The sequence below is a fragment of the Camelina sativa genome, chromosome 12 (assembly GCF_000633955.1).
Source record: "Camelina sativa cultivar DH55 chromosome 12, Cs, whole genome shotgun sequence".
Taxonomy (NCBI): Eukaryota; Viridiplantae; Streptophyta; class Magnoliopsida; order Brassicales; family Brassicaceae; genus Camelina; species Camelina sativa.
Genome location: NC_025696.1, coordinates 13,564,831 through 13,582,984, shown reverse-complemented (window position 1 = coordinate 13,582,984; position 18,154 = coordinate 13,564,831). Strand labels below are relative to the sequence as shown.

Here is an 18,154-nt window from a genome sequence, read left to right as displayed (position 1 = left end):
ATAAGAGATTTGTCAAAAAATTTTAGGGAGTTTTGAGACGTTTACTCCTTGAAACAGAGGAGACGAAGAGAAAAAGGTGAACGAAAGAAAATTGAAGTGGACGTGATTGATGCTATGTTTGATGGACTTAGGGTTATTCCAATTTTGTTTGATGAACTTGTATTTGGGCTTCATATATCTTTTATTTTAGTCAACAATCCAATAAGCCAACTTTTTTTTTTAACAAAATTATTTATCCCACGATCTTTCAACTTTTTTTGATTTCGAATTTGATAAACTATTTTTTTAATTAATTTTATTTCAAAATATCTGATGTGACATAATCTTAGTGGACAAGTGACTTATGCTTTATAGGATAAAAGATTTCAAACTCTTTTTTTAGTTTAAAATATACACGTTTTTAGAATTATATATATTTGTTTTTTTATTGGGGAAAATTTTTTAGCACATAATAATAACAATCTGAATAAACGTAGTTGTGACTTTTCATGATACATTTTCGTAAAAAATTGTTTTGATATATATTTTTAAAAATTCATAAGGTTACATCTGTTCACTGAAGAGTTGTGTCTTTTCACCATACATTTTATTCATATTTTTTCATCGCAAGTTTTCGTTTTACTAGGTGTGTCTATTTATATAGTCATGTCTTTTGAACTCTCTATATATTTGTATCTTCATTAATAACTAACAAATCATTGTTTGTTGAAACAAATTTTATGTTTTATATTGAATCTATATAATTTGAATATTAATATCCAATATTAAACATTATTCTATAATATAACCAAAAAAAAAATGATTATAGCAATACAGAAATTTGATATAACTTAATATATAATTTACAGTTGTTTCTATTTATCGTAATTTTCATAAAAAATCTATTTTAATATTTAAATTTTATTTTATTTTTAAAAGCTGTCTATTTTTATTTTTATTTTTTGCTGATATATTTTCACTCAAATATATTTTATAATTTTTCACTGATACATTATCATTCATTATTAAATATATTTTATAATTATAATTATTTACTAGAAAATTGCATTTAATCATTACAACCATTAGTTCAATATTCTCAGTTAGAATCACTTTATCATAATAGTTTTTTTACTAGTAATATAAATATTAATAATTGTTCTGATGGTTGTAGCTCTTTACCATAATTCTTTCATAAATTATCTTATATTTATAATAATTTAAAAAATTTATATATAACGTTTATGTATTTCAATCTTATATTTATAATAATTCTTCATAAATTATCTTCTTATTTTTTCCCTTTTTTAATAATTTTAGTTTTATTTGTAACACATACTTTGAAACTATTCTATTACTTTCAAATGATTTCATAATATATAATTTAAATTTAATTTCTTTTTTGGAATACTTCCCCCGCGACATCGCGGGGTCTGAGTCCTAATTCTGATAATACCTATTATTTCAACAACTATAACACATCTCAACAACGTTTCAAACAACATTTAAGAAAGTGGCAGCTTTGGTTTTAGGAAAATCTGAGATAACATATTTTTCTTGGCAACAGTTTGTACCATTATATAATATTTTTCTATGGTTCTTCCCATATATATATAGTTACCTAGAAATACATAAAATTAGTGATAATACCAAGTTCTATTATTTCAACAACTATAGCATATCTCGACAACGTTTCAAACAAAATTTAAGAAAGTAGCAGCTTTGGTTCTAGGAAAATCTAAGATAACATATTTTTCTTGCCAACTGCTTGTACCTATTTATAATATTTTCTATGGTTCTTCCCATATATTTATAGTTACCTAGAAATACATAAATTAGGAAACTAGTCACTTTTTTTTTTCTTTCTCAAAAATCAATTATTTTTTTATTAAAAACATAGAAATTCATTAAATTGTTGACAAAAGAAATTGAGAGTAATTCATTTTCACCCAAATAAGACTATAAATATTATATTTAAGGCAATACATTTCAAATTTTTCTAAGTTTTACATCATTATTGATTGGTCATAACAGATATGTAAGCTCACTTTATTTAGATTATCTATCTACTTTATTATTTAACAACTACTAAATTGACATTTTAGGAATTTGTTTTAAACTTATTAGTTTTATATATCTATTAATAATTGATTTTGACCAAATAAATGATAATATAATAAATGTAGTTTTTAAAATTATTAATTTATATTTCTCTTTATTAACTATCTATTATTGAAATAAATATATAATTATTTATGTCAAATAAATAATATTTAGTAAAAAGAACCCCAATTTCAATCGAATCATTAAACAAAAAAAAAGTCATTTATAGAATAATATAAAAGTAAATTTGGTAAAAAGGAAGTTACTTAACTTTTCAAGAAATTAATTATCTAGTGCCATTGATGAGGACTGAGGTTGACTTAGATTGTCTCAGTCCCTATTGAAATTACATAACGATTTATGTTGGACGTAATTTGTTTCCGCTCCAATCATGTTTTTAAAATACTCTGAAAATTAGTTTGTGATTTGGCTCAAGACACCTAATTATAACCATATAACATAATCAAGAAAGATATATGCGGATTGCAAAACAATGAAACGAACTGGTGATTACTAGACAATTATACATTAAATTTAAAGGAAAAATAGATAATTGATATTATTATACCAAGGAAAAATAAAAAAATCAGATAAGCAATTTATTTCTGAATTTTTAAGAAACAAAAGATGCAAACTTAAAAAAAAAAACAATAGAAAACATAAAAGAGAAACATTTGACTTTTATTTTATTATAAATAGAAAACAGTTTATACGGTTAAGAGTCTTATGGACCATGCTTCTCTATATGACAAGGATGCTTAATCACACTGTTGTATCTGATCTTGTTTTTGTTGTCGTTGTTCATCATGGTCATGTCAGATCCTCTGCTTCCAGTAGTGCTGGCGTCATGATTCATGCTCAGAGTGTTGTTGAAGCTCTGGTTCCACTTGTATGGCTCCATGCCATAACCGTTGTGATTATCAACATAACCACCACCAATTGATTGGTTTATGAAAGGATTAGTACTGGATCCAACATTGTAATAATCATTTTCAAATGGTCCATTTTGAAAATCTAGGCGATAATTTGGTTGGAAACTTTGAGGTGGAGGAGGCACATTTGGTACCATACCACCACGAATATCAGACAAAGAACCGAAATGGTTTCCAACCGTACCAGAAGCAACAGAAGAAGAAGAAGCACCAAAAGATCCAACAAACTCATTGTTTTCTTGAACATACGAGAAAGGTTGATGATTAACCTGTTGGATGTCAGGAGTAACCTGTTGGATGTCAGGAGAAACCATACGAGAGACAGGAGACTTATCTATCCAAGCCCGCTTGGCTTTACGGCAGCCTCCACCAATTGGTACGTTCCTTAAAGCCCCACCATGAGTCCAATATCTACGACATCTCTTGCAGAAGTAGCGTGGCTGGGACACGCGATAGTTGTTGAAGTAGCAGAACTTGGTGTTGTTGGAGCTACACCTTGCACATGCTCGCGGTGGGGGCTTCACTCCATTCAGTTGTTGGTTGTCGTCTTCATCTGCAAAAACGATCAAGTTATCCATTTCTCTCAAGAAGCACTTGATTTTTTGGGTTTAGACTATAATGACTTTGTTGTTGCTATGATCTTTGGTTTTGGGAGGGTGTCCCTTCTTATATAAGAAGAGATAGGGGTTGAGAGTTTAAAAAAGTTAGATTGAGAGCGCAACGTGTCAAAGATTGTGTATTAATAAAATCTGAAGATCTATCTACACACCATAAACCTTAGGCTAAGCTTAGTAAAAAACTAAGGATTTATTAATTCCTAACTCTTGTTTGTATATGAAAAATGGAGAATCAAGATAGATATAATTAAATGATTCAGTCATATAAACATATACAAAATCTATTGAGAGTGTAATGACAATCTAAGGCAAATCAAACACAGATTGCATACATTTACTATAAGAGATAGAGTAATTGTAAGCGCCGCGTGTGCTCATGCTCTATCTCATGATGTGTTAGATAATTTTTTTTTATAGAGAAATATGTAAAATAGTTACACATGGTAGAAAGAGCTCTTAATTGCCTAATTTTCTAAATGAGAAAGCATTTAATTAATTTTAGTAGAGATTTAATAGTGATCTTTTTATAGAGAAAATATAATACGTGTAAGCGAGTGCGGTTCACGCATGATCTTATTGGCGCATCAAAAAATATTACTGTAAAAGTTTGTTCTAGAGATTTACAAATTTATTATAAAAGTTATTATCAATACTAGACAGCGCCTAGGCGCTCAGCAGAAGCTTAGATGACTGCCTGAACCGCTTAAAATTACATTAATTTAAATTTAATATATATTTTTGATTTTTAACCACATATAGTTAAATTATTAAGTTTTATATCTGTATACGTAATTATAAATGTTTATATGTTGTTAATATAAATTAAATAAATGTATTTTTCTTACTTTTGTTTATAATTTATAATTTTTTTATTTTTCTAACATATATTTGTACATAATTTCATATATAACATGTTTTATGTTGTAAACGCCTAAACCGCCTAAAAACCGTCTAGGCCCCAATTAGGCGTTCTAGACGCTCTACGTTGGGTCATCACCCAGATACCGCCTAGTGCTTTGTTGAACACTGGTAATAATATATAAGAACATAGGTAAAGGGTTATTTGCTAAAATGGCATAATTATAGACCATATTTGCTGAAAATAATAAAATAGAAATTCCTCAAAATACCACAATTTCAGTTTTTTTTCCAAAATTACAACTCTTACTTCTTTTGTCGGTATGAATGCTGAGCCCTGTTATATACTTATGCTTAAGTTGGTCCAATGACGCTATGATCATTTCTTATGAGGTTGTATAAAGTCTGAAGCTTTACGTTGATTGATAGATCAAATTTTGGTTCTTCACCTGTAACATGTTTCTAGCTTTCAGGTGGAGAATCAGAGAAAGAAAGAGAAGCTGGATAAGACACTAAAGGTTCTTTGTGTTACTGGGAGATTGAAAGAAGCTATTGGGTTATTGTGGCATAGCGTGTGGTTGCAAGTACAGCCTGAGACTTATGCAGGAATGCAAAGAAAGAAAGGAATATGGTAAAGGGAAAAGGATAATGCTCAGATGGTTGTTGTAGGATTTGCTCCCAATGAGTATTTGAAAGTCAAGTTGTTGATACTTTACGCCTTATCAAGGGATCTTCAAACTGCTGCGATTCTCTTTCGTTGTTTGCAATGTAAGGGGGATTTGATTCCCTGGAATGCCATGATATCTGGGTATGTGCAAAAGGGTATGGAACAAGATGGGCTTTATATTTACTATGATATGAGACACAACAGAATATTTCCGGACCTTAATACATTTGCTTCAGTGTTTAGAGCTTGTTCTGCGTTAGCATCGCTGGAACACGGAATGAGAGCCCACGCTGTGATGATTAAGTGCCATATCAAGTCCAACATTATAGTTGATAGTGCCCTTGTTGATATGCACTTCAAATGCAGCAGTTTCTCTCATGGTCACAAATTATTTGATCAGTTGTCCACCAGAAACGTTGTTACATGGACTTCATTGATGTCAGGGTATATGGTTATCATGGAAAAGTTTCAGAGGTGGTAAAATGCTTTGATAAGATGAAGGAAGAAGGTTGTAGACCTAATCCTGTTACGTTTTTGGTGGTTCTAACAGCATGTAACCATGGAGGTTTTGTTGATAAAGCTTGGGAGCATTTCAATTCTATGAAGAGAGATTACGGGATTAAACCTGAGGGACAGCACTATGCAGCTATGGTTGATATGTTAGGTCGTGCTGGTAGGATACAAGAAGCGTACGAGTTTGCTATGATGTCACCATGCAAGGAGCACGCTCCAGTATGGGGTTCGTTACTTGGGGCTTGTAGGATTCATGGGAATGTGAAACTGCTAGAAGTCGCAGCTACAAAGTTTTTGGAGTTGGATCCAACAAATGGGGGGAACTACGTGGTGTTTGCCAATGGATATGCGAGTTGTGGATTTCTGGAGAATGGAGAATGCAGGAGTTAAAAATGATTTCGGGTATAGCCAGATCAAATTACATGGGAAAGTTCATAAATTCATGAAAGATGATACGTCTCACAGACTCTCTGTAAAGATATATGAGAAGGTCCATGAGATGACATCATTCTTTATGGATGTTGACTACTATCCAGATAACTTACACGCTTGCTGTCCAGTTTGAAACATGGACTGATGATCTCTCGTCTTGTCTTGCATTGTTTGACCAAAAACAACCTTGCAATTAGCTGAAAGAAATTTATTTTGAGTGATGCTATTGCAGTTTCTCATATTAAGCCTGGTAAAGAGAAAAAGGTTCACTTTGTGGACTCAAATATCAGGTGGGTATAGAGAAACTCCAGTGATAGGCTCTGGCAAATATGTCATGGTTCAGACAAAAGTTTAGGTTTGGACGGGCATTAACAAGTTGGTTTGTAGAATATGATTTGTAAATAAGTTTAAAAATTCAATACAATTGATTCTTTGTATTATACATTGCAGACTAGTTAGTAAAGAACTGTAAATATAAAAATACACGTGTGTATACTATACTAGATGAGGACCCGTCCGATGTGCAGGTTTAAAGTTTTATAAATTAAATTAAATGTAATAAAAATATATTAAAATATATTAAAATATATTGTACGTTATTAATAAATATTATTTTTTGTTACAATACACTGATTTATATCTATTTACAAATATTGTATGTGTGTTACTATTAAAAGTGTATTTTTTTACACCTAAATATATTTTATGTTACAATATATTCTTTATCACCACCTAGAAAATGTCTATATGAACACACTAAGTCAACTATTTTACTTTCACTTCCGCATAGTTTTCTAATTACTAAAATTGTTGGCTCAACAAACATTTTGAATAAAAAATATATTACATAATATATTAATCAATGATGTATCATCACAATAATGTATGACCACCATGGAGAAAACCTCGGCTCCGACCTCATCCCTTATGGAGAGAACCTTGCGTCAAACCTCCTCCACCGTGGAGAGAACCTTGGCTCCGCCTTCCTCCCTTGGAGAGATAACCTTTCGTCCATGCTCCTCCACCTTTCTCTCTTGGGGAGATAACCTTGCGTCCAACCTTCTCCACTATAGAGAGAACATCGGCTCTGCCCTCCTCCTGTGTGGAGAGAACATGTTCACGTCTTTTTGCTATCTCGAAATGGTTTGCTCCGACAACCAATGAAAGTAAAAATATTTTTCTAACGTCACAAAATCTTTTGATAGTAACTAATGTTAAATTTTCCAATGTATTCGTAGAAGTATCTTTGACACACCATGATGTAGCATCTGTCTCTGTAACGCCTCAACCGCCCCTTGCTTAGTGAGTCCATGTCCACTCTCAGTCCATTGGCCCACCTTCCTAAGTGGGCCCTACATCTATTCCCTGTCCGTGGACCCACCCATATTCGATGGCCGGTTTGTTACGTCTAGGATGCTTTAAAAACTTGTTTACCGACCTTACAAATCATCAAATGATATTTTCATGTGTTTTGTCCTCACTCGCATTGTTTCGACAATCACTTTCAGGAATGTCACCCATCATAAAGTTCCCTCAGGATCCTTGACCCAAAAAATAAATGCATTTTAGTGACATATTTGGCCAAATAAATTCTTTTAAACCTTTCCGCAAACCAGGGTGTCACAGTCTTTGAGTTCCTATGGATCTATCAACAACAGATTTATGTTTTTCTAATCTATCTATCTATGTTTGTTGTAAACTTGTGTTTGATTAGCCTGTTTTATCTATCTATTAGGTTGATGAGCTTCTACTTATTATCTCCCTTTGGGATTGAATGGATAATGGTAACAATTATGTTTGCAAAAAAAGAAGGGTTTATGACTAACCGTTGAAAAAGTAGAAGAAAATTAATTTGACATAATTAAAGAAACAATAGAAAATTATAAGCACGATAATATATGAATCCCAAATAATTCAAAGATAAAAATATAAATTAAATAAAATAATCTAAAAATACTACAATAAATTTTAAAATATAGTATTAGGAAAAGAAAACGCATATATTAATTTCTTTTTTGGGTCAACATATTAATCTTACCTATTTCCAACTGAAAAAGTAAAAAATAGGAGAAAAAATTGGTTTAGAAAATAAGAAAAATTTACCTGCCCATTAAAAAAAATATCCAATTAAACAAAATTGAAAACAGTGTTTTTGAATAAATTATTTAAATATGAGACGTTCTATGTTTATATAGAAGTGAGTATTTACAAAATTTAAAATTAATCATTAATTGTATCGTTTCTTTAATCCCTTTTTCTATTTTTTGTAGAATTAATAACTTAAAATTAAAAATTAGTAAATAATATTATAATTTTGAATTTTATGAAATATATATATAATCTCCTTATAATTAAAAAAAAAACTTTGTATTTTTTAATAAATTCTGTAATTTCTGATAATCATCTTTTTACATTATTAATATTTTTTGAAACAAAATATTTTATTTTTACACTTATCAAAATCTGAGATTGATAACTTGACACATGTTAAAATCTTGTTAATGACTAACTTTTAAAACTCAACTTTATATAACAAATATAAGTTGTATTTTCTGTTTTACTCCAATTTATTAGATTACAGAGACTAAGTCCTCCTCCCCCAATTGGCTAGTTTGAGCTAATTTCTTCCATTGTTGTCAAAAAAAAAAAAGAGACTAAGTCCACCTGGCTCAACATTGCATCACTCAGAGATTGGATGGAATTAAAATATCTGAAGACTAATAGTTCCTTTTTTACCCCACAAAACAAAACAGGAAAATTTCCTTTTTTCCAATCCATCAATTTTCCAACATTGTGAAAAAGGGAAAACGCGATGCATGTACTATATATACTGGACTCGCCCTAGATTTTTAATACCACGATCGCTCTGGCTTTGTTGTAACAATTGTAATACGATCTCCCTAGGATAGAACTCCGATGAAAGGTTATAGACTAGTGAATGGTGGTGAGGTTCGATGGTGATGGTGCGGAAGTGACAAATACGATGGAGGTGGTGATGATCACGTGATAGAATAATGATTCGATGGAGATAGATGTTTAGGTGGTTGTATGGATTGAGATAAAGTGAAGACTTTCTGAATCACAAAGTGTATAGAAACCCAGAAATCAAGAACTCATTCAAGAATTCGAATTGAGAGAAAAAGTGAAACAATACTTGTTCATACAACTTCTTCGCTAAAGAACAAGGAGGCGTGCTATGGGGTTTTATAATCAACCCTAGTTTCGACACTCCAAACAACAGGTAGTTCAAAATAAAACAACAAGACGTTTTGAAGGAAATAAGAAAACAGCAAAACGTTTAGGTGACTTTTAGTAGTACAGAAGTCACTTGTACTAGTACAGAAGTACATTATTCCCCATTGGTAATGATTTCTAGATAACTCGACGTAGTGATCCATTTGCCTCATTAAAAACCATGCTGAGAAAACCCATTAGGACAAAACTCAGCTATGGGAAAAAGAGTACAAACTTCACACCTAAGTTACCTAGTCCTCATTACCGGGTGAAGTCTTCAAGGTGGATATGTTGAAGACTTGGATCCTTGGTAGGTTGAATGACCTGTCAACTATGAGTGAATGAGCTTCCTTGGCCATCTCCTTAGCTCTTGACCGAGTGATCCTTCCCACCATCTCCGGCTTCTCTGCAGCTTCTGGCTCCGTGCTTGCCATAATCATATCATCCTCCCCCTCTTCAAAAATATTTGTCCTCAAATCGAAATCTGCATAGTAAGGGAGCAAGTCAGAAACATTGAATGTTGATGATATGTTATACTTACCTTGAAGATCAATCTGGTATGCGTTGTTATTGATCCTCTTGATGACTTCAAATGGACCATCTGCTCGTGGTAGAAGCTTGCCCTTCCTCTCTTCTGGGAACCTATCCTTGCGTAAGTGAATGCACACTAAGTCTCCTTCTTCGAAAACGAGCTCCTTCCTGCCCTTGTTCGCATGCTTCTCGTATTGCTTGGTCCTTTTCTCTATGTTCTCCTTAGTTTTAGCATGTATCCTCCTCACCTACTCAGCCTTTTCTTTGCCATCAAAGCTACACTTCACACTTAAAGGTAAAGGGCTCAAGTCTAGAGGTGATTGTGGATTAAAACCATAAACAATTTCAAAAGGAGAAAACAGAGTAGCAGAATGCTTAGCGTAACTATATGCAAACTCAACATGTGGTAGACATTCTTCCCATGACTTGAGATTGCTTCTCACTAAGGTCCTGAGGAGTGTAGATAGTGTCCTGCTCACCACTTCGGTGTGCCCATCTGTTTGCGGGTGACATGTGGTTGAGAATGATAGCTTGGTTCCGAGCTTAGCCCATAGCATCCTCTAGAAGTGTCCTAGAAACTTTGTATCTCGGTCTGAGACAATCACTTGAGGCATTCCATGTAGACGTACTACTTCCCTGAAAAACAAGTTAGCTACAATAACAACATCGTCCGTCTTGTGACTTGCAATGAAGTGAGCCATCTTGCTCAACCTGTCAACCACAACAAAAATCGAATCTCTACCATTTCTGGTTCGAGGTAAGCCAAGAACAAAATCCATAGATATATGAGTCCAAGGTTGAGAAGGAATAGGGAGAGGAGTGTACAAGTCGTGGGGTTGTTCCTTACCCTTCGCCATTTTGCAGATATGGCACCTAGAACAAACCTTCTCAACGTCTTTCTTCATTTGAGGCCAATAGAAGTGTTCTTGCAGTCCAAGTAGAGTCTTTGACACTCAGAAATGTCCAGCTAGTCCACCTCCGTGAGCTTCTCTGATCAGCAGCTCTCTCATGGATCCTCTTGGTATGCACAGTCGATCCTTAAAGAACAGATATCCATCCTGCCTATAATAGTTTTCAAAAGCAAACTTATGACATTTGCCATAGCTCTCAGCAAAATCGATGTCAGTCTCATAAAGTCCTATTATTTCATCAAAACCTTCTAGCTTAGAAGACAAAGTAGAAATAATGCATCTGCGACTATATTATCTTTACCTTTCTTGTAATTAACTGTGTAGGGAAAAGTCTCAATGAACTCCATCCATCTGGCATGTCTCTTGTTGAGCTTCTGTTGTCCTTTGAGATGCTTCAGGGACTCGTGATCAGTGTGAATAACGAACTCCTTGGGCCACAGGTAATGCTGCCACATTTGAAGAGCCCGAACCAAGGCGTACAGCTCCTTGTCATATGTAGGATAGTTCAACGTCGATCCTCCTAGCTATTCACTGAAGTAAGCTAATGGTTTCCTATCCTGCATCAAAACAGCACCTATACCCACTCCGGAGGCATCACATTCAATCTCAAAAGTTTTCATAAAGTCAGGAAGTAAAAGAATAGGGGTAGTGATAAGCTTCTCTTTTAAGGTTGAAAACGCCTTCTCTTGTGCTTCCTCCCATCTGAATCCTACATCCTTCTTGACAACTTCTGTAAGTGGCGCTGCAATAGTACTGAAGTCTTGGACAAATCGCCTGTAAAACCCGGCTAAACCATGAAAGCTCCTGACTTCTACCACGTTTTTGGGTGTTGGCCACTCCTTGATAGCCTTGATCTTCTCATCATCCACTCTAACTCCTTCTGCACTGACAACAAAGCCTAGAAAAACAACCTCAGTAGTACAGAATGAACATTTAGCAAAATTAGCAAAGAGGGATTGAGAACGAAGAACATTTAGAACTTGGCGGATGTGTTCTAAGTGTTCTTCTAGACCTTTGCTGTAGATGAGTATGTCGTCGAAGTACACAACCACGAAGATGCCTATGAAAGGTCTGAGAGCATGATTCATTAAACGCATGAAGGTGCTAGGAGCATTGGTGAGACCAAACGGCATGACTAGCCATTCGTAGAGCCCTTGCTTGGTCTTGAAAGCTGTTTTCCATTCATCTCCTTCCTTCATTCTGATCTGATGATACCCACTCTTCAATTCTATCTTTGAGAAAAACGTTGATCCACATAGTTCATCCAGCATATCATCTAACCTCGGAATCGGATGTCTGTACTTCACTGTGATATTGTTAATAGCTCTGCAGTCAATACACATCCTCCATGAACCATCTTTCTTTGGTACAAGCAAAACCGGTACTGCACATGGACTGAGACTCTCTCTGATGTGTCCCTTACTCATCAGCTCCTCTACTTGCTTCTGAAGCTCTTTAGTCTCTACTGGATTGGTTCTGTAAGCAGGTCTGTTCGGTAATACTGATCCTGGTACCAAATCGATCTGATGCTCTATCCCACGTATTGGCGGCAAACCTGGAGGTATCTCTTCTGGGAATACATCCCTGTACTCCTCTATAATCTCTATCATCTCGCGTGGAAGCTCTTCTGCTGACTTAGTACTAGTGAGTGTCTCCTTATACACAAACATGAATGTGGTCATCTCTGGATCAAATAGCTTGTTGAACTCGCTGTGATTGATGTACAGGCTGTGAGACACTTTCTCTGTATCCTTGCGGTTCATGTGAAGCTGGTCCTTGTAGATTTCGCTGGGTGTAAGTGGTAGAAGAGTGACCTTGCGTCCTTTGAACTCAAATGACTGCTTGTTGGTGTAGCCATCATGAAATACTCTTATGTCGAACTGCCATGGTCTTCCCAAAAGGATATGACTTGACTTCATTGGAATTACATCACAAAGCAGCTCATCCTCATACTTCCCAATCGTTAGTTTCACCATCACTTTCTGCGAAACCGTTAAAGCTCCCTTGTTGTTCAACGACTGTAGCTGATAAGGTCTTGGATGTGAAGTGGTCTTGAGATTAAGCTTCTGTACCATCTCTTCACTAGCTGTATTAGTACAGCTACCACCATCAACGATCAAGGTGCATACCTTGTCTTGAACCATACACCTGGTGTGAAATAGGTTCTCACGCTGCCCTCTATCATCTGGATGAATCTGAACACTTAAAGCTCTGCGTGCTACTAACATTTCTCCCATGACTGCTGGTTCACCTTCTTCACCGAATTTAGACTCTGGTTCACTCTCTGAACTGTCTACTGGCACAATCTCTCCTCCGTCTTGAAGAAGAAACATCTTCTTGTTAGGATAGTCTCTGGAATAATGCCCCATTCCTTGGCATTTGAAACACCTGATATGACTTGTAGAGGTGCTACTCTTGGGCTTGTAATCGATCTTAACCTCTTCTTTGACTGTGGTTGTCACGGGTTTGCTGTCCTTGGTGAAGGCGGGTTTACTGAACTCTCTCGGCTTGGACATGTTAGGCGTAAATGTAGTCCTCACTCCCTTTCTCTTGATCTGCGATTCAATCAATTCTGCCTTATGAACCATTTCTTGTACATCTTCATAGTCCTGCAACTCTACCTTGTCTTCAATCTCTCTGTTTAAACCTCCAAGGAATCTCGACATAACCATGTCTTCACTTTCTCTTAAATCAGCCCTGATCATAAGCGTTTCCAGCTCTTGATAGTAGTCTCTAACAGACTTAGTACCTTGAATGAGACGCCTAAGCTTGTTGAGAATCTCTCTCTGGTAGTGTGTAGGCACAAACTTCTTTCTCATCTGCGTGACTAGCTGTTCCCATGTAGTGATAGCAGGTTCTCTCTGTCGATGTCTAGTAAGTCCCAGCTGCTCCCACCCCAACAAAGCATAGCCATTGAATTCGGATATGGCTATCTTCACCTTGTTTAACTCATAAGTACCTTGAACCTGAAAATTAGATTCCATCTTCCTTTCCCAGTCTAGATAAGCCTATGGATCATTGGTACCATGAAAAGAAGGATACTGAATCTTGAGGTGCTTCAGCTGCTGCCTCAAAGGATCATAATCCCTGCCATTATCTCTGTTTATGTTTCTCCTCATTGTTTCTTGACTATGGTCTGAAACTTCTTCTTCTTCAGAATACTCTCTATCTGACTCAATGTATATTCGATGCCCAGCTACTTGTTCAGCTCGTCATGGGCGTGTAGGGTCTCTACCAGTTCTGCGATGCTCTCTTTCGGTGCCTTGAGTGTTTCTTCTCTGATTGAAACAAGTATCTCTTCCCCCAGTAGGTGACTGAACTGTTCTGATCCGTGTGCGTTTGGAGGAAGCTCCCACGTGAGCCTTTCCTTTAGCTAAACGAAGGGCTTCATTAGGACTAGGCGGTTCTGTAGAACTTTGATCTGAGGCGCTAGATGCTTGAGCTATGTCTTTGATCTGCTTCTCAAACTGGTTACTGAGCTGCTCCATCTGTTGTTGAAACTGACTAGACATTGTCTTATTTGCTTCTGCAATTTGCTTGGACATGGCTTGGTTCAAAGCTTCCATAGCTTCTGGAGAAAGCTCCATTGTACCTGCGAATTAAAGAAGAAACTCGCAGTAAGTTGTTCCTTGAATGAGATAAACGAAAATAAACTCTAAGACTCAAAATTTTACAAGAGATACTCGACTATAAGGAAAAAAATCGAAATCCCCAAACCCTATAATGAACAAACTCGAAATAATTAAACCCTAATGCAATCAAATTTCGAAAACAACACAAAACTAAATCCTAAACTCACAGAATTCGATCTAGACACAAACGAACAACCAAAAATTCAAACCCTAAAATTAAACAAACGAAATTAAGCAAACAACACAAGAGATTAGGGTTTAGAATCTCTTAGCCTTTGGCACAGAGTTGGCTCTGAACCACATAATACGATCTCCCTAGGATAGAACTCCGATGAAAGGCTATATACTAGTGACTGGTGGTGAGGTTCGATGGTGATGGTGCGGAAGTGACAAATACGATGGAGGTGGTGATGATCACGTGATAGAATAATGATTCGATGGAGATAGATGTTTAGGTGGTTGTATGGATTGAGATAAAGTGAAGAGTTTCTGAATCACAAAGTGTATGGAAACCCAGAAATCAAGAACGCATTCAAGAATTCGAATTGAGAGAAAAAGTGAAACAATACTTGTTCATACAACTTTTTCGCTAAAGAACAAGGAGGCATGCTATGGGGTTTTATAATCAACCATAGTTTCGACACTCCAAACAATAGGTAGTTCAAAATAAAACAACAAGACGTTTCGAAGGAAATAAGAAAACAGCAAAACGTCTAGGTGACCTGTAGTAGTACAGAAGTCACTTGTACTAGTACAGAAGTACATTATTCCCCATTGGTAATGATTTCTAGATAACTCGACGTAGTGATCCATTTGGCTCATTAAAAACCATGCTGAGAAAACCCATTGGGACAAAACTCATCTATGGGAAAAAGAGTACAAACTTCACACCTAAGTTACCTAGTCCTCATTACCGGGTGAAGTCTTCAAAGTGGATATGTTGAATACTTGGATCCTTGGTAGGTTGAATGACCCATCAACTATAAGTGAATGAGCTTCCTTGGCCATCTCCTTAGCTCTTGACGAATGATCCTTCCCACCATCTCCAGCTTCTCTGCAGCTTTTGGCTCCGTGCTTGCCACGATCATATCAAATTGGTTAAGAAAACTAGGGCGAAGGTAACAATTTTCAGAAACTAGGGTTATGTTATTTGTAAGCGATTCTCTGAATTTGATTAAGAAAACTCTGTCAAAGACATGGAGTGTAACAAGGAAGAGCGATCGAAATTGCCCAGAAGAAAATTTCAGCGAATGATTACGATGGGGCTAAGAAACTCGTAAACAAGGCGGAGCGTCTGTATCCGCAACTTGAAGGTTTGAAACAAGTGTTGATGACGATCGATGTTTATATCTCTGCGTCTAACAAAATCAACGGAGAGTCTGATTGGTATGGAGTTCTCGGTATAGATCCTTTGGCTGACGATGAAGCTGTGAAGAAACGTTACAAGAAGTTAGCTCTTTTGCTTCATCCAGACAAGAACAGGTTTCACGGTGCTGAAGGCGCGTTTAAGTTGGTGTTACAAGCTTGTGATTTGTTATCTGATAAGGTTAAGAGAAGCGCGTATGACCAAAAAAAGAAATCGAAACAAGTTTACCAGACAACACCGAAGAAAAGCTCCACTACTTTTGAAGCAGAGAGGCCTTTCAAGAAGCGGACGACAAGTGGAGATGCAAACTCTACTTTTGAAGCAGAGAGGCTTTTCAAGAAGTCGATGAAAACAGAGAATGAAAACTCTACTTTTGAAGCAGAGAGGCTTTTCAGGAATCCCATGGCAACAGGAGACCTCAAGTCTACTTATGACTTAGAGTGGCTTTTTAATCGAGGAAACGCAAACTCTACTTTTGAAGCAGAGAGGCTTTTCAAGAAGCCGAAGAAAACAGAGAATGCAAACTCTACTTTTGAAGCAGAGATGCTTTTCAAGAATCCGGAGACCTCAACTCTACATATGACTTAGAGTGGCTTTTTAAACAAGGAAACGCAAACTCTACTTTTGAGGCAGAGTGGCTTTTCAAGAGGCCGATGAAAACAGGGAATCAAAATTCTACTTTTGAAGCAGAGTGGCTATTCAAAGGAGGAAACGCAAACTCTACTTTTGAAGCAGAGAGGCTTTTCAGGAATCCGATGGCAACAGGAGACCTCAACACTACTTATGACGCAGAGTGGCTTTTCAGACAGATGTGAGATAAGAACTAAGACGACAATCACATTTAGAAGTTGTAGAATCCTGTTTGTTATAGGGAACCTATTTCTGTAATCTAAATTAGTCAGATGAAGGTAACTAATCAAAGTAGCTCTAGTAATCATGTAACCAGTATTTTTTATTTTCTTCGTCTTAATTCTTAATTCAGCTTTTTCTCTTAATCTGTAGAATGGAGTTAATCTTAGTACAAGAATACACAAAGACGTTTTCTATTGTTTATGGTCTTTTTTAAGAATTCGAAATAACTCATACTATCAGGTAGCTGTTTACTCGCAAACACTGGTAAACCTAAAGGATCAAAAGTAGAAACCTTTTGAAGAACCTGAGTTTGGAAACAAAAATTATTGGCAAGGGGGACTCATTAGAATTTAATGCGTATCAAGCAGCCCTGATGGATTGAGTCTAGAAGCCCAAGATACTTGCTTTTTAAGTTTTTAACCTTGAGAGACAAAGCTCAGGCTGGTGGTCATTGGCTCACAAGATAGGCATGACTTCAACATTTGATATCTGGTGCAGGAGTCTGAGAGAGTGGTTTCACTAGAAGAGAGCTTATCAGGGAGAATCACTGTAACAACAACAACAACAGAAGCAAAAGTCAAGTGAGTTCAAAAAGTGTAAAGCTGTCACCGAGAGTACTACTAGTAGTAGTAGTAGTAGTATGGTATAGATACAACCGTGTGAAACCATGATCCAAGTTTTAATTGAATAAGACAAGATAAGAGTGATATATGTAAAAAGACAAGTCATTTAGATCAAAAAGTAGTGGTGATGTATGAAATTAGAATTAAGGGAAAATTGGAAAATATGTTTACATTGTATAAACTAAGAAGTGCTAAACTAAAAAAAAAAAAAAAAAAAAANNNNGGGATTACAATCGTGTTTTAGCATTTTGCAACAGAAGGTTTTACTATAGCAGTGTTGATCCTTGCTTAATAAATCACCAAATTATACTTATCCTTCTTGTAACTCTAAAGCAGTGATGAATTGAAATTTTCATGGAAAGGGAGGGAGGGAAAAACAAAGTAATAGTTTCTTTTCCGTCCTTACATTTCTAAAATATTATAATTTTGCCTCAGTTCTTTTTCTCTATGAACCGGAAACACAAAAACACACACCGGTGGTCACTTCTTATTTCAGATTTCGTCGCCTCCACCGTTTTAGGGGTATTGTTGTGATACTGAACCGCGAATGTGGATGGGTTAATAAGTGGGTCTCCGTCAAAATCCGACTTTTACTTATTTGGTATTATGATTTTGGTTTTGTACGATAATCCGACTAATACTGGTATATATTCATTTTGATTTCTGGCAATATTTTTGTGATTTGTGTGATGTTTTGTAGATTTGGATACTGTAACTGTAGAAATCTAGGGCCACGGACTTGTTTCTTTTATAATTGGTGATTTGCATGTATGGTTTTGTGCCTAGTTGAATCAAAGATGTTACTAGTTTACACGAGATTTGTGTATCCCTTTTTCTCTGTTTATAACTTTATTATATCCAACCATATTGTTGCAAACTTGTTTGTTGTTGGACATGGGCTGCG

General features: G+C 35.6%; 2 protein-coding genes and 1 pseudogene across 2 annotated transcripts; 2 read left to right on the top strand and 1 right to left on the bottom strand.

Moving 5' to 3' along the window:
• LOC104731607 (dof zinc finger protein DOF4.5-like) lies at positions 2,803–3,660 on the bottom strand. Its single transcript, XM_010451030.2, has one exon. It carries the CDS (start codon positions 3,590–3,592, stop codon positions 2,807–2,809), a length of 786 nt encoding a protein of 261 aa, XP_010449332.1. The 5' UTR covers positions 3,593–3,660; the 3' UTR covers positions 2,803–2,806.
• On the top strand, positions 4,878–6,234 carry LOC104733480 (annotated as a pseudogene).
• On the top strand, positions 15,740–16,363 carry LOC104733479 (chaperone protein dnaJ 49-like). Its single transcript, XM_010453059.1, has one exon. The coding sequence runs from the start codon at positions 15,740–15,742 to the stop codon at positions 16,361–16,363; it is 624 nt and encodes a 207-aa protein (XP_010451361.1).